A 17,502-nucleotide genomic window follows, 5' to 3' on the forward strand; every position below is an offset into this window, starting at 1 on the left:
TTATGCACTTCCAGTGTTTCTACTCTGGTCGAAAGAATCCACGCTTCGTACTGATGTCCACAATTCTTTTATTCCTCTCACAATCATGGAGCACCGTGAAAACTAGAAACAAGTAAAATAATATCAATAGCACATATAATATTCATCTCAGCCACTTATTTCGTTTCACAAAGTGCACAAGTATTAAACAAATAACAGCATAATGATTTTTACCGTGTACGCCTTGAAAATCCAGCAGTAGAAAAGTTGTACATTCCAAAAAAAGTCCGCCGTGTTACCGTTCTGTCTTGTCTCTCCCGCGCACAACTTCCGGTTCCCGCGACTCACAGGAAGTGACTACTTCACAATAATTTTTTAACAGAAACATTTCTTATAAGAAAGATGTATCACTGGATTCATAGATTATCTTTTCCTACTGCAAATGTACACAAGCATGAGAAGCAAATAAAGAAAACAAATAGAAAACAATAACGATCTCAGACGCGCTTTGGTGTTGTCATGGCAACCCACACAAACATTTCAGCGTCAGCTACACTCCCACCAATTACCTTTGATTATTACAACTGTGAACGTAAATACACTGGCATTGCTCATTAAATCAATGGTAATTCCCAAGAACCATGTTGTTGTTTTAAAACACTCTTGCATTGACATAAACAATATTCTTTTCTCAACAAATGAATTCAACAATATGAACAGTAGAATTTACATCTCCATAACATGTGCATGAAGTACAGCATAATGACAACTTCTATTTTAGAAGGGAAATCTAATCAATGAATGGCATTTTCCCAATTTTAGCTGTTTTTCAACAGGACCACTAATTTCTGAATGGGTCTCTGAATGATGGAGGGTTGGACGAGGCGTTCGCCTCCCTTTCCTAACTTCCGATCACCAGTCTGGATTGTCACCTTCCGTACAAGTCCATCATCATCCTCATGTGCTTCCACAACCCTAGCGAGTTTCCATTCATTGCGAGGAACATCTTCCTCTTTGAGAATCACGATGTCACCCACCTCCACATTACGTCTTGGTGTATGCCATCGCTGTCTCAGAGCAATATTGGCCAGGTATTCCTTTCTCCATCTGTGCCAAAATTGCTCAGTCAGATACTGGACCCTTCTCCACCGTTTCTTAGCATACAGGTCCTCCTTGACAAATTTACCTGGAGGTGGAAGTGGGATTGAGGATTTCATGGTGATCAAGTGGTTCGGTGTGAGTGGCTCCAAGCTTTTGGGGTCATTGATGTTATCAACAGTGAGAGGGCGGTTATTCACGATGCACATGGCTTCATAAAGGAATGTCCTTAATGAAGCATCATCCAACCTTCCCACACTGCAGGCAAGGACTGTGCCCAGTACGCTTCTCACTGTCCGGATTTGACGCTCCCATGCGCCTCCAGCATGACTAGAGTGGGGCGTATTCATCTGGAAGTCGCACTGATTTTCTGCTAGGTATGCAGTCACTCTTTCCTTATCAAGTTCTTTCAGAGCCTTTGCCATCTCGTTTCTTGCCCCCATAAAGTTAGTTCCCTGATCAGACCTAATGTGCCTAACAGCTCCACGAAGGGCAATGAAGCAGCGCAAAGCGTTGATGAACGCGTCAGTCGTCAAATCCTCCAACATCTCTATATGCACTGCCCTTGAGCAAAAACATGTAAAGAGGAGGCCGTACCGTTTTTGGTCTTTGCGACCTTGTTTGGTGTGAAAAGGACCAAAGCAGTCCATACCACAATAAGTGAATGGTGGTGTGGGATCAACACGGTCACTAGGTAGATCTGCCATCCGTTGCTCCTCTGGTGGCGCGCGGGCTCTCCTGCACTGTACGCACTGCCTGATGTATTGGGCTACAGCCTTACTTCCACCAGCGATCCAGTAACCATTGGCTCTCAGTGCATTGAGGGTTTGTCCTCTGCCTTGGTGTTGTATCTTGGTATGATGGTGTGCAATGATGAGGTTTGTAACAGCACCATCTTTAGGAAGGATCACTGGGTGTCTTAACTCGAGAGGCACAGATGCCTTCCTCAGTCTTCCTCCTACTCTCATTATGCCATCTTGGAGAAATAGGTCAAGCTGAAAGAGTTGGTGGTTGCAAGGCAGTCTTCCTAGTTTCTGGCTGAGTGTGTTTAACTCCTCTTGAAAAGCATCTTGTTGTGCAAGCTTGACGAGAGTCTGTGCAGCTTGCTTTCTCTCTTCCACGTTTAAAGGCTCAGCGGTCCTGATCCTCTTTGCCAGCCGCTGGATACGAGCAATGACGTTGACAGCTGTAGTCCATCTTGAGAACCGCAGCAGATGCTTCTGGATGTCAAACTGCCTTGCTACATCAACCTTCAACACCCGAGTAGTCCTCACCTCTGGGTCCCCCACCAGCAAATCTGAAGTAGCCTGTTTTGCGGCTATCTCTCTTTCCCATAGAAAGCTGGGACCAGAGAACCAATTTGACTTGATGAGGTCAGCTACTTTGAGGCCTCTCGAGGCATGATCAGCAGGGTTTTCTCCTGTGTCAACATAATACCATTTCCGTGCATCGGTGGTTTCTCGAATTCTCTGCACGCGGTTTGCCACGAACACATGGAACCTTCTTGCTTCATTACTGATGTAACCAAGCACGACCTTTGAGTCTGTCCAAAAATATTCGTCATCAATCTTGAGCTCTAGCTCCTCCCTTAACATGCTGCTCACAGTTGCCGAGGTTACTGCTGCAGTTAACTCAAGTCTCGGTATGGTAACTATTTTGGTTGGTGCAACCCTCGCCTTGCCCATGACCAAGGAGCAGAATACCCTTTCTCTGCTTACCACTCTGATGTAAGAGCACTGGCCGTACCCTTGACTGCTTGCATCGGAGAAATGATGAAGCTCGGCTCTCTGAATCTCACCAAGGCTGTCAGGTATGAAGCATCTTTGAATTTCAATTCTTTCCAGGTTCTCCAAATCCTTCATCCAAGTCTCCCACCTTAACTTCAAGCCTTTGGGTAGTGGCTCATCCCACCCTGTGCCTCTCTGACACATCTCTTGCAGCACTCTTTTCCCTTCAAGAATGACTGGGGCAAGAAACCCCAAAGGGTCATACAAGGAGGCCACAATTGAGAGAATCCCTCGACGCGTTGCTGGTTTCTCCTCAAGTGACACCTTGAAGGAGAAGCTATCATTTTCAATGTTCCACCTTATACCTAGCACTCTTTGAACTGGTAAATCATCGTGATTAAGATCAACATTCTTTACCTCCGTAGCACGCTCTGCAACATCGACAGAGTCAAGGACCTCTCGGCTATTGGAGAGAAATTTGTGAAGGTGCAGCTTTCCTTTGGCACACACGGCTTGGGCTTCTTTGACCAGTTCAATTGCCTTACCCACCGACTCTACACTTATGAGACCATCGTCGACATAGAAATGCTTCTGGATGAAGCTAGCTGCGGAGGGGTACTCTTTCTCACATTGGCTGGCAAGGTGTTTCATGCCATAATTGGCGCAGCCAGGGGAGGATGATGCTCCAAACAGGTGAACCTTCATGCGGTACTCTCTGGGTTCAGAGTTTGTGTCTCCATTTTCCCACCAGAGAAACCGCAGGTAGTCTCTATCATCCTCGTTCACATGAAACCTGTGGAACATTTTCTCCACATCACACATGACTGCGATGGGATGTTTACGGAAGCGGCACAGCACGGCTGTTAGGCTATTTGTGAGGTCAGGTCCTGTTAGCAGATGGTCGTTTAAGGAGGTGCCTTCATACCTTGCAGAGCAGTCGAAAACCACTCTGATTTTGCCTGGTTTTCTGGGGTGGTAAACTCCTTGATGTGGGATATACCAGACTTTCCCCAGCTCTGCTTGGTTTTCCACTTTCTCTGCATCTCCATCCTTGAAGACACCTTCCATAAATCTCACGTAGTCTATTTTGAATTTGGGATCTCTGTCCAGCTTCCTCTTTAGATGCTTCAGCCGTACTAACGCCAGCCTTTTGTTGTCTGGGAGATGCGGACGTGCTTTGAAAGGGAGAGGCATCTCCAGGTGACCATCCTTATTTTGTTGGATTCTGTCTTTCAAGATCTGCAGGAAGGAAATATCTTCTTGAGATATGCTTCTGTCACCAGGTTTTGTGTCTGCAAAATTGGACTCCAGGGCCTTGATGACAGCAAATGGTGTTATGGGTGGCACCTCTCTGACAGACACTCGATGGCAAAAACCAGTCACATCTTTAGCCTGCACACACTGTGGTGCGCTTCCCACAATACTCCAACCAAGGTCCGTCTCAATAGCATAAGGCTCATAGTCGCCCCCAGTGATGACCCTTCTTGGAATTAATGCTCTGGAGCAGTCGTATCCAATCAACAATCCAACACCACAGTCCATCAACGGGGGTATCTCCTGGGCCATGCTTACAAGATGTTTCCATTTGTTGGCTGTCTGGCAAGTGGGAATATGTGTGCGGTCAAGAGGAATGAAGTCCCTTGTGTAGGCAGGAGGCAAACTGATGGAAACATTAGAGGAAAATCCTCTAACTTTGAGCTCGCATACTCTTTGACTCTTCACGACTGAGTCTCTCCCCATCATGGTGGAAAGTTTAAGTTTCACTGGTTCCATTGTTGCTTGTAGCTTTTCGCACACCTCCTGATCAACAAATGTGTGACTGCTTTGAGTGTCCAATAGTGCATACACTAGGGTTTCAGTGTCCGGAGCACTAAGTGTTGAGATCCACACTGGGACTATCATCGACGTACTCCCACCTTCACCTCCACTCACACAACATGATAATGACGACGTACTTTCTTCAACTGCGCCTTGTGTTGATGCTGCTGTAGAACGATCTTCATGCAATGGTGTTGGGTGACTCTTTCTGCATATGCCACACATGGCCCTGTTCCTACAGTCTTTAGAATTGTGACCCTTTCTTAGACATGCAAAACACAACTTATTTTCAAGTATGCATTTTTTCTTATCCTCTACAGACATGTCCATAAGCCTCTTGCATTTATGTATGGAATGGTTCTCACTACAGCAAATACACTGGCCATTATTGGAATTTTGTGTTGGTGTGGTCCATTTCTTTGGTTTCCCTGCATCTCCCAACTTGATTTCACCAGGGTCAGATTTGGCGGTGGAGCTTGATGGGATTGGGGGTTTCACATTTGTGGCAAACGTGTTTGCTTTTGAACGCTTCATCTCTCTTGGTGGTGCCTCTGCAGAGTGCCTTAAGGCATGTAAGGATGACACTGGATTGCATGCTATGCGTGACTCCTTAGAGATAAAGGAAGCAAACTCTTGAAAGCTTGGATAGTCGTTGCCCCGATCTAGCTGCTCTGTGACATAACGGTTCCATCTAGATGTCACCCAATCAGGAAGCTTGACTAGTATTTTCTGATTCTCCTCACAGTCGTTAAGAACCTGTAAGCCCTTTATGTGAGGCATGGCATTACTACATGTTTGGAGGAAATCACTGAACTCTCTTAACTTGAGATATTCCTTTCCACCAATCTTCGGCCACCCATTTAGCTTCTCTCTGAAAGCCCGCTGCACTACAAAGGAATGGCCATATCTAGCATTTAACCTATCCCATGCTTGTTGATAGGCTTCTTCATCTTTTCTGTAGAAGCTGCCTTCAAGAGAGGATTTTGCCTCACCTGCTATGTACTTTTGCAGGTAGAATAGCCTGTCTGCAGGGTCAGAGCATCGTCTCTCTATGAGGGCTTTGAAGCTTATGCTCCATTCTGTAAACTTCAGAGGATCGCCCGAGAATACAGAAGGTTCTGGAGTTGGCAAGCGAGTGAGAGCTAATGACTCTTGTAGCGATTGGACCAATGATGTCTCGTTTTGCACAACCTGCCGTTCTTGATCTGGGATGTGGTGAGCGAAGGGGTGAGCATCACTCACTTTGCTGAATGGAGGACTGCGTGTCCCATCCCTTCCCTCTTCTTCAGTGTAGACATTTAGCTTTGCCTGAATTACATCAATGTCCCTCTGATTTTCAAGTTTTCTCAACTGCTGACGTTGAGCTTCGATGGCAGCTTCCATATCAATTTCGGCTCTCTTTGCAGCCAGCTGAGCAGCCACTTCCGCCCTCATAGCTGAAATGCTAGGTGACTCTGAGAGATGGTTAGAATTGTGACAGCTGGGTGCAGTAACTCTGGAGGCTGTGGATCCATATATGGACCTAGCGTATTCATTATCAAGTAGCATGCGTAGCCTTGATCTTTCTGCCACCGTGTCAAACTCACCTTCGTCTTCAGTCAGACGCACTCTCATCAGCTGCAGCAAGTCGGCCGTCACGGCTGAGCATGCATCGATCTTTCTTCGAATTTCTTGACTTGGTGAGGTTTGGAGTCGAATTCTGTCATACTGTTCCTTTAATTCAGACTCTAGCTTCTCAGCCTCATCCATCATATCATACATGTCACTCTCAGAGCATACTTGCTTTAACCTTGTGCGAATGTCTCTTACGTTGCTTTTCCATTTCTCATATGTTGCTTTGAACCTCTTCTCCTTTTGAGTTAACTCTTGATCTTTCAGTTCCTGCATCTTTGGCGTTAATCGCCTTTCACGAGAGGATTTTCTTGTTTTTGTCTCAGATTTCTCGGACACTACACTTTTTTCCTCTTCCAAATCAACTGCATCTTGTACTTCTGACATAACATCAGGGTGACTATGACCATCTTTAGACATTTTCAGACTTTAAAGGGGGTATCTTATGAAGAGGACAAGATATCTAAGGTAATTACAAGAATGGAATGGATGTAATAGGCGGAGAATTATTAAAATTAACACAAAGGCACTTAGATTCTTACGTATGACAGCAAATAAATCTTCAATTTCAGCCTTCATGAAGCTTGCAAACAATAGGTAAGAAAACAACAATTTCCAGAACTTTCACAGATTGTCCCTTTTTTTTTTTTTTTTTTTTTTTTTTTTACACAGTCTGAAATTTGAACACTATTAATTTCTTGTCCATTATAGCAAATTTGTAGCTCATGTTCTATCCATCAACTCATGAGGTATAATAACTGCGCAATATAGCCTGAGGACTCACGCTTTAGCCTGAAACCGCTTCTTGGAGTGTCCGCTGAATCTGCAGCTCCCGATTGGTTGTTACAAAATGCAAAGCAACGTGTCCACTGAAGCCTGTAGCTCGCTGCAGGATGAGAAGCAACCGATACCTGTAGCTTGCTGCAGGATGAGAAGAGCTTTGCACACCGAAGCCTGTAGCTTGCTGCAGGAGGAGAAGCGCGTTGCAAACCGAGACCTGTAGCTTGCTGCAGAATGAGAAGAGCTTTGTACACCGAAGCCTCCAGATGGATTGGGCCACGTTTTCACTGTTTCTACTCTGGTCGAAAGAATCCACGCTTCGTACTGATGTCCACAATTCTTTTATTCCTCTCACAATCATGGAGCACCGTGAAAACTAGAAACAAGTAAAATAATATCAGTAGCACATATAATATTCATCTCAGCCACTTATTTCGTTTCACAAAGTGCACAAGTATTAAACAAATAACAGCATAATGATTTTTACCGTGTACGCCTTGAAAATCCAGCAGTAGAAAAGTTGTACATTCCAAAAAAAGTCCGCCGTGTTACCGTTCTGTCTTGTCTCTCCCGCGCACAACTTCCGGTTCCCGCGACTCACAGGAAGTGACTACTTCACAATAATTTTTTAACAGAAACATTTCTTATAAGAAAGATGTATCACTGGATTCATAGATTATCTTTTCCTACTGCAAATGTACACAAGCATGAGAAGCAAATAAAGAAAACAAATAGAAAACAATAACGATCTCAGACGCGCTTTGGTGTTGTCATGGCAACCCACACAAACATTTCAGCGTCAGCTACATCCAGAATACATGTGAATGATCTGCTTCTGTTTCTCCACACAGTCTCCAACATTTCTGTGGACTTGAGGTCTGTTTGCTTTTAATTTTGGGTGTAATGAAAAAAACGTGTCAAATTTTTCCAGCAAAATACCCTCCACAACGGCGAATTCGTTGTGCTGTGTTGTATTTCACACATACTGACCCATTCCTTCTCTGTTATAGTTATGGCCAGTTCAGCTTCCCATTTCTTTTTAAGGTAAAAGGTTGTGTCCTGTCTATCTTCTTCTAATAATCTATAGAAAGTGGAAATGGCTTTAAATTGTTTATGTTCATAGCAATTTTTTACTATTCCAACAATACCCAATGATTTTTCAAGCCAGTCAGACTTTATTTGCTTTACGCAATAATCCCTAACTTGCAGATATCTAAAAAAATCTCTATTTTCCAATTTGTATTTATTTTTAATTGTTGGAAACTCATTAGTCTTCCATTTTTCATTAGAGTACAAACTGCTGTAATCCCTTTTAACTCCCACCGTTTGAATGTTTGGTCCAATTGTCCTGGCTTAAATTTTTTATCATGTCTAAACCATCTCAGCAAAAATAATTGTTCTTTTAACTGATGTTTTTCTATTACTGTGTGCCATATGTCTAATGTAAATTTCACAATTTGATTCATTCTACTTTTGTAAGAGGTCATTAATTGTTTGTCAGAGATACACTTGAATTTTGTTTCCCTCAGTTTCTTTCTCAATTTCAATTTCAATTTCAACTTCCTTCAACCGTGCCTCATATTCTGGTCTACACCAACCAACAAGAGGTCTAAGTTGGGCTGCGTAAAAGTATTCCCTTAGGTTAGGCAAAGCCATCCCTCCCTTACACTTCGGGAGTTGCAATGTTGTTAGCCTTGTTCTGGGCTTCTTCCCATCCCATATAAACCTTGAGGTCATCTTGTCCCATACTTTAAATTTTCTTTGAGGTATAGGAAGTGGGAGTGATTGAAACATGTATAGCAATCTTGGGAGAACGTTCATCTTTATTATTTGAATTCTAGAGTAAAAGTTTGTAGGTGTTGTTGACCACCGTTCTAGGTCTTTTTTATGTTACCCTCCACCTGATTGTAGTTTGTGTCCAACATAGCAGATAATGATTTTGTCAAGGTTACGCCCAAATATTTCATGGTATTCAAGTGCCAATTTAATTTATATTCATCTCTAATCTTTTGAGAAGGTGTATACCTGAATGATAAAATTTGTGTTTTGCGTACATTAATTTTGTAGCCCGACAAGTGTTCGAAGGTATGGAATAGTTGCATCAAAGTTGGAAAGCACTTGTCAGGATCTCGTAAGAAAGCAATGACATCGTCAGCAAATAATCCAATAAGATGTTTTTGTCCGGCAAGAGTTACCCCCTCCAGATTTGGATGCTGCCGCACTGCTTGTGCTAGTGGCTCGGCATATAAAGCAAAAAGAATTGGTGACAAGACAAAGCCCTGTTTTGTACCTCTATGTAGCCGAATTCTGTCCGTCAGGCTACTATTCACCTTGATTCTGGCTGTAGGTTGATTATAAATTGTCCTTATACATTGTATTGAACTGTCCTTAAACCCAAATTTTTTTCAATACTTCAAATAGGAAGAGCCAACTAACACTATCAAATGCCTTTTCTTGATCTAAACTTATTAACACAGTACTGATATTGGTCTTTTCTGCATTGTCGATAATGTGAAGGACTCTCCTTATATTATCCTGTGCCTGACGTCCCTTAATGAATCCGGTTTGGTCCACTTCTATCAAATCTGGTACAAAGTTTTGAAGTCTTTTGCTAATAATCGAGGCGTACAGTTTGTAATCGTTATTAAGAAGGGAAATGGGTCTATAGTTATTGCAATAATCTTTGTTCTTACCTTCTTTAGGTAAAATTGTGATGATGGCAGACACCCTCTCTACTTTGAAGATCAGCTGCAAACTTTCCTTTTTGATAAAGCTTATAGTTCGAGCTGGATCAGGTGACCCTGAACCATCCCTTAGTTATGCTGCCATAGAGATGGATAACAGACGGATTGTTGTTTTGTGTGTCTGCAGTCTGTCAGGCTGTCTGATCACAGAGGAAGGCTGTACTTCCCTGGCCTCAGCTCTGACCTCCAACCCCTCCCATCTGAGAGAGCTGGACCTGAGCTACAATCATCCAGGTGGCTCAGGACTGAAACTGCTGTCGGCTGGACTGAAGGATCCAGGCTGGAGACTGGACACTCTCAGGTATGGAGAGAATGTCTGATAGAGGAGGAAGAGCTGGAAACATTTCCTGTGTCCTTCACTCACTTCCTGTTTGTTTGCTGCAGATGAGACATGAACAATCACACATGCAGGAATATTTTCAGGGACAGACACACTAACTGGATAGTACATGGATATTTATGTAGGGGGTCTCCAAGGAGTCTGTTTGCAGGAACATTTATGTCACAGGTGTACCTGAGATAGATGCCAGTGTACCTAATAAAGTGTCAGCCATGTGTATGTGTCCCATGCTGTATGTCCACAGTGATAGTGACAGAAGGATGAAACAAGGCTGTGAATCATTTCAGTCTGTGTGTGTGATAAAGAGGCAGACAGGAGCAGCTAACATTTGGAAATGGAAGCTTAAATAATGACAAACTCTACATTCACGGCTGAATTCACAATAAATTTGTTCTCAAGTGCACATTTAGCTAATGCTAATACTGTTTTCCCTTGCTTTCTACAACTTGAGCAGCTATTGCTAAGTAGGCCACTTTGCTCTGCTAAGGATTTGTGTGACCATGATGGAAACTCTGATAAGCTAATGCTGCTCAGATAATGCTGTTTATGGGCCCTGTTAGAATCAATATTTCATTCTCATTCTGTTGTTTGAGAACAATATTAACGTCTCACATCATTATAACACAAGAGAAAAGGGTATTAGCGTTAGCTACTAATGCTTATTCACCTCAAATTAGCTTTAGCTGCTAATGGGAGCCTACTTAGCATAAACCCTTCACATCGTTATAATGCAAGGGAAAAGAGTCACTCATGGCAGCCTACTTAGCATTAACTCCTTACTAATATAATGCTAATTTACATCAAATTAGCATTAGCTGCTCATATTGTTATAAGAAAAGAGAAAACGGTATTAGCATTAGCTGCTAATAATTATTCACCCCTAATTAGAATAAGCCGCTAAAAGCTGCCTACTTAGCATTAACTCCTCACTTCGTTGTTACCCAACGGAAAAGAGTATTAGTATTAGCTACTATCATTTTTAATAAGTAAGAGAAAATATAGTTAGCATTAGCGGATAAATTAGCATTAGCTAATAACGGCAACCTACTTAGCATTAGCTGCTCATATTGTTAGAAATCAAGAGAATATGGTATATGCATTAGTTGCCAATGCTTAGTCACCTAAAATTAGCATTAGCCACTAATGGTAGCCTATTTAGCATAAACTTCTTAATGCTAAATTAAGTTAATTAATGCTAAATAGTCTTAAGTGAAATGAAAGCAATGTTAGCTATAGCTGCTGATATTGTTAAAAGGTAAGATAAAACATTGCTAGCAGCAGCGGATAATGCTGACACATATAATAATTAGCATTACCTAATAATGGCAGCCTTCTTAGCATTAGCTGGTCATATTGTTATAATGCAAGGGAAAACAGTTGGCAAAAACATTGTTAGCATTAGTGGCTAAATTAGCATTAGCTAATGATGGCTACATATCTAGCATTGGCTACTGATATTGATATAAAGCAAGAAAATATGGTATTAGCATTAGCTTTTAATGCTTTTTCATCTAAAATAAGAATTAGCTACTAATGGCGTCTTATTTAGCATTAACTCTTCACATCGCAGAGGAAAAGTTAAAATTGAATAAAAAAAGTGTTCACATTAGCTACTCGTATTGTTAAAAAGTAAAAAAAAACTTTGTTAGCATAAGCGGATAATGCTAATTCACCTCAAATTAGTATTAGCTAATAACGGCAACCTACTAAGTATTAGCTGGTCACATTGTTATGAAGCAAGAAAATATGGTATTAGCATTAGCTGCCAATTCCTTTTCATCTAAAATTAGCATTAGCCACTAATGGCAGTCTACTTAGTATTAACTCCTCACTAATATAATGCTAATTTACATCAAATTAGCATTAGCTGCTAGCATCAGCCTACCTAGCACTAGCTACAAACATTCTTAAAAGGGAAGGGAAAAGTGTTAGCATTACCCGATAATGCTAAACTCGCATCAAATTAGCATTAGCTTATAACAGCAGCCTTCTTAGCATTAGCTGCTCACATTGTTATAATGCAAGGGAAAAGAGTTAGCATTAACAGATGATGCTAATTCACGTCAAATTAGAAAATATGGTATTAGCATTAGCTGCCAATTCCTATTCACCTAAAATTAGCATTACCTGCTAATGGCAATCTACTTAGCATTAACTCCTCACTAATGTAATGCTAGTTCACATCAAATTAGCTTTAGCATTAGCTGATAGCATCAGCCTACCTAGCACTAGCTACTAACATTGTTAAAAGGGAAGAGAAAACTGGTGGTTAGCTGGTAATAATTATTCACCCCTAATTAGAATTAGCTGCTAATGGCAGCATACTTAGCATTAACTCCTCACATCGTTATAATGCAAATGAGGCTAACTTGATTTAAATTAGACTGCTGTTATTAGCTAATGCTATTTAGCAGTAGCTGCTCACATTGTTATAAAGCAAAGGAAAACGATATGAGCATTAGGTTCTAATGCGTATTTGCCTTAAATTAGACGTAGGTGCTAATGGCGGCCTACTTAGCATTAGCAGCTCAGATGTTGTAATGCTAGGGAAAAGAGTGTTAGCATTAGCCGTTCACATTGTTATAAAGTTAAGGAAAATTGTGTTAGCGTTAGCTACTCACATTGTTAAAAAGTAAGTGTTAGCATTAGTGCATAATGCTAATTCACATCAAATTAGCATTAGTTAATAACGGCATCCTATTTAGCATTAGCAGATAATGTCGACCTTGGCCCACTGGAAAAGTTAAGAACTAAAGATTTAGGAGTGTAGCTCGATAGCTCTTTCTCATTTGAGAAACAAATGAATTCTGTTATTAAAACCAGCTGTAAGGTTTATATTGTTGATTGTCATTTATGTTTAGAAATATTTACTCATATATGCTTAGAGTTGTATAATCGATTGCATGATGATAGAGGTTTGATCCTGAGTAGTCTGTAAAGACTCTGTGTGCCTTCCAGAGTGCTCTGGCATGCACACACCACTTGGTGCCATGAGAGAGGTCGTACCCTCTCTTACTGATTTATGGTGTAGGACAGGGGTCTCAAACTCAATTTAGCTGGGGCCGCTGCAGGCAGAGTCTGGGTGAGGCTGGGCCGCATTAGGTTTTCCACAAGAAATGCATGGTTAAAAAATTCCAATCTTCTCAAATCTCTTTATTTTTATTTTTTAACACAAAATATGAAAAATAAATAAACAAATTAAGAATTAATAAGAAAATAAATCAATCTGTAATACATAAATAAAATAATAAGATATTTTTAATCAGTGAACTTATGTGTTTTTTTCAGTCTTCTATATCTGCTGTATTTAGATTGAAATGTCTGTATTAACAGTTCTATAACCTTCTTCTGAACATGAATGGAACACTGTAGAAAATGAACTGTTCTTCTGAACATGGCTTCTCTTGCCTACTCCTTGCTGCTAGAGACCTGGCAGCGTTTCCTCTCGCATAGCCGAGCCAGATTTGGCCTGAGGGAGGAAGCAGTTGCGACCCTCAGTATGTCTTGAAGATGATCATCCGTAAGTCTGGACCTGTACTTGGACTTATTGAAGTTCAAAGTGGAGAAGAGCTTTTGGCACAAGTATGTGCTACCAAAAAGGCACATGGTCCGCTTGAACATTCAGGAAAGCCGAGGGAAACTAGGGCTCAATTCTCTCAAAAATTGTCCAAGCTTGTCTGCTTTTCCACTCACCTCCCTGAACTTTGCTTTGAGTTCAGAGTTGCACTGCAGCTCAATGAGCTCCATTTGAAGCACAGAAGGGGCATCTTGCACATCAAAGGAGAAGGGGTCCGCACAAATTTGAAAGGTGGCTCTGTGTGTCTTGAAGTCAGCAAATCTGTGATCAAATTCCTCCTGTAGCCTCAAAATGACATCAACATACTTGTCAGCACTGAATGGTGTGCCTGCATCCACGAGTGCCTTGCATGCTGGGAAATGGCAAAGGTTTGTCTGAGAGAGCTGAGCTTTCCAGAGCGCAAGTTTTGTGGAGAATGCTCTCACGTTGTCATAGGCAGCACTGACAAGTTGCCCCTGGCCTTGTAACGTCTTGTTCAGTACATTAAGCTCATGTGTTATATCAACAAGAAAAGCTAAGTCCATGAGCCATTTGGGATCAGTTAGCACAGGAACACTAACTCCATCCTTCTCCATGAAGGCTTCACTTCTGCTCTCAACTCAAAAAGTCTCTTTAACATTTCCCCTGCTGAGCCAACGTACCTCAGTGAAGTCGAGCACATCCCCATATTCTGACTCCATTTCCTCTAAAAAAGCACAGAACCTTCGGTGCTTTAAGCCCCTGGATCTGATTTGGTTGATGCATTTCACAACAATAGACATCACATTGTCAAACTTCAGGCATTTGCTGCAAAGGACCTGCTGATGGATAATGCAGTGCAGAGCAATGGCCTCCTCCACGCCTTCCTCTTCCAGTTTTTTTTTGAACAAGTGCCACCTGTCCATTTTTCCTCCCTGTCATTGATGGCGCTCCATCTGTTGTTATTCCAACAAACCTCTTCCATGGCAAACCAACATTCTCAATGGCATCACACAGCTTGTAAATATCTGCTGAGCGGTGGTGTGGCCATGCATTGGAATTACTGTGAGCAGCTCCTCCATCACTTCAAAACTGTCATCAACACCACGGACATACATTGGGAGCTGGGCAGTGTCGGTGATGTCTGTGGTCTCATCAAGAGCGACTGAGTATACACTGAAACATTTGGCTTTCTCACACAGTTGGTCATAAATGTCACTTGACAGGTCAGAAATGTGATCTGCTGCGGTGTTGGCAGAAAGGCTGATGTTGCTAAACTGACCTTTCTTTCCCGGACAGACTATATTTGCAGCCTGCAATATGCACTTTTAGACAAATTCACCTTCTGTGAATGGCTTCCCTGCTTTAGCAATCATCTCACTAACCACGTGGCTTCGACTGCTGCATTATTCTCTTTGGTTGCTTTCTTGAAGAAATCTTGCTGCCTCAGTAGATCTGTTTTAAGACTGGCAACCCGGTTCGCTCTCTCATCTCCCTGGTATTTTGCATCCACCTCAGCATGTCTAGTTGTGTAATGACGTTTCAAATTGTATTCCTTGTGCAGCGCAACTTTCTCTGTGCAAATAAGACAGGTCGGGGTGCCCCTGTGCTCAACAAAGAAATATTGCATTTCCCACTTTTCCTGGAATTGTCGGTGCTCATCACCAACCTTTCTCTTCACCACAGGCTTTGAAAAAGACATGTTTGGGGCTGTGTAACATTTATAATTCTACTTGGTGTCACTGTCGCATTGAAGTTTCAATCAAGCGTTTAGCCGACGGACGGGGAACGTCTCAACGCGTAGAGAACGTCATTTCTGCTTCTTTTTCTTGCAACCGTAGCACAACCGTAGCACGGCGATCGGCAGATCAAAAGCCGGTAGCAGTCTCCTTTGTTTTTACGCTCGATGTTCATGTCTTTCATGACGACACAAACACCGTGGCGTTTGCAGATGGTAGAAAGTGCAGGGATAGCGAGCGCAAAAACGGCGACTTCTCACGGCGCCGGGCTGTTGTTACAGGAGAAAGAAGTGGAAATGACACCGTGACATATAACAAATAACATCACCTGTTTCTGATGTTAGTTGTTTTGACTGCTTTTACATTATATTGAAATATATGTAATGTTCATGTATGCTGCAATGCAAACGGAGTGATGCAAATAATAAACATCGACCCACAAATTACGGTGCGACCCTATAATAAGTCCGGGTTACCGGGGACTGTTATTGCCGATGAACAGGTGTCGCTATGTGACTGCAGACTAAATTGGGCTGCATTGAGTTCATTACTTTTCTTTTATCCCGCCGCCTACGCATCACTTTGAGAGTTAATATGAGATCTCTCTCTGTGAAAAAATAACTAAAACTCCCACTGACGTGTGTATAAATCTATATACGTATAATGTCCCGCTGGGCAGCAACTTAAAAAAAACAACTTTTTTTTGAAGTGTTGTGAACGCAGCGCGCTGGGGCGAATGTCCCCGTTTGCCCAATAGAAAGGAGGAAGCCAGCCAGGCACAGAAAAGAAAGAAACACTCCAGGGCAACGCTGCTGTAACTTTTACTCATTGAGAAATGTTTCCCTGCTTGCATCAAGCCCGGCTGGTGTCCCCTGAGATCCATATCCCACCCTGATTGGTGGGTTAATTCAGCTCCGCACACAACACTGTAAAGTGTCATACATTATCAAACTAACATTAAATTTTCATATTAAGGTGGGGGCCAAAAACTATCGTCCTGCGGACCGCAATTGGCCCACTGGCCGCGAGTTTGAGACCCCTGGTGTAGGAGGACACCTACTCTGTGTCTGGTTAAGTATAAGAGCCCTTTGTTAGGGGGACCACTGGACTCTTAGCACCAGCTTTGGGGTCACAGGGTCACATCTGGAACACACACACACACACACACACACACACACACACACACACACATACCTACACTATGCACAGACTGGTACTCTTTGTTCATACCTGTGTAAGACGTCATATGTTAATGAACTTATGCATATTCATGTAACCTCAATAAAGAGCAGTGTTACGAGGGAGCAGACGAGAGCGACTGAGGTCAAGTGAAGGAACGGCGCTGTCACAGTTCTCTCCCTCATGAATTGTCTGGTTCCAGCGGTGGGTCTGTGCTAGACGACCCATCACCAGCTTTTTCCAGCTTTACCACTGGTTACCAGTACATGGTAGAATCCACTTCCAGATCTTGTTGTTGTCTTTAAATCTCTGAATGGATTGGCTCCATCTTATCTCTCTTTAACAAAATAATCCAAGTCGAGCCCTCAGGTCTGCAGATAAGTAGCTTCTGACCAGAACTAGACGTAAAAACAGAGGTGAGCTTTATCGATCGCTGCAGCCAAACTCTGGAACAGTCGCCCTTCACATCAGGTCGTCACCAACACTCGACATTTTTAAAACCCGGTTGGAAACACATTTGTACTCTGTAGCTTTCAATTCTGACGAGTCTTTATAGTAATTACTGTGTATGTTTCCTATTTTATCTCTACTCTGTGCAGCACTTTGGTTTAAGCTGTTTTTAAATGTGCTGATAAATAAATGTAGATTTCTTTGAATAAAACAGTGGAGCCGAGCTTTGAGCTCAGTGTGTAACAGTGTGTGTATGACAGCCATGTAATGTCCATGTGTGCATGCTGACTGTGCTGCTCTGACCCCCCTCCTCCTTTCAGGGTGGAGCCTGCTGGAGTCCGATGGTTGACACCAGGTCTGAGGAAGTGTAAGTGTGTTTTTAATGGGATTCATGAAATCAAAGCAGCACACATTCAACCATCTTCATCATGTCAGGAGTCATCATCAAAGTGTCAATCAATGAACAGATGATGGATCAATAACTGCAGCTGGATTGTGTTTG

General features: G+C 42.3%; 3 protein-coding genes across 7 annotated transcripts in view; 2 read left to right on the plus strand and 1 right to left on the minus strand.

The window, feature by feature from the left end:
* LOC146490519 (uncharacterized) overlaps window positions 1–17,502 on the plus strand; it is a 184,542-nt gene that overhangs the window by 163,059 nt on the left and 3,981 nt on the right. For 2 of the 3 annotated variants that reach the window (XM_085152978.1, XM_085152980.1), the window contains 2 exons: window positions 9,885–10,058; window positions 17,321–17,367. In XM_085152978.1, coding sequence (XP_085009104.1) covers window positions 9,885–10,058; window positions 17,321–17,367 — 221 coding nt within the window. Of the gene's footprint in view, window positions 1–9,884; window positions 15,975–17,320; window positions 17,368–17,502 lie in introns of those variants that run through there. The other variant, XM_085152981.1, reaches the window with a different exon arrangement.
* LOC146490521 (protein NLRC3-like) overlaps window positions 1–17,502 on the plus strand; it is a 170,905-nt gene that overhangs the window by 75,157 nt on the left and 78,246 nt on the right. The gene's annotated exons all lie outside the window — the stretch shown is intronic.
* LOC146490523 (uncharacterized) lies at window positions 52–7,824 on the minus strand. 3 transcript variants are annotated; one of them, XR_014872699.1, is made up of 2 exons: window positions 214–7,824; window positions 52–102 (listed from the first exon to the last, which is right to left on the minus strand). XR_014872699.1 is itself a non-coding variant. In XM_085152976.1 (2 exons), the coding sequence occupies exon 2, from the start codon at window positions 6,651–6,653 to the stop codon at window positions 798–800; it is 5,856 nt and encodes a 1,951-aa protein (XP_085009102.1). In that variant the 5' UTR covers window positions 6,654–7,389; window positions 7,501–7,824; the 3' UTR covers window positions 52–797. The 3 variants fall into 3 exon arrangements, 2 of the variants coding, with proteins under 2 accessions (XP_085009102.1, XP_085009103.1); XM_085152976.1 differs by having other exon boundaries at window positions 52–7,389; window positions 7,501–7,824; XM_085152977.1 differs by having other exon boundaries at window positions 52–7,144; window positions 7,231–7,824.

This window comes from Neolamprologus multifasciatus, unplaced genomic scaffold, assembly GCF_963576455.1.
Source record: "Neolamprologus multifasciatus unplaced genomic scaffold, fNeoMul1.2 chr03_unloc_1, whole genome shotgun sequence".
NCBI classification, from domain to species: domain Eukaryota; kingdom Metazoa; phylum Chordata; class Actinopteri; order Cichliformes; family Cichlidae; genus Neolamprologus; species Neolamprologus multifasciatus.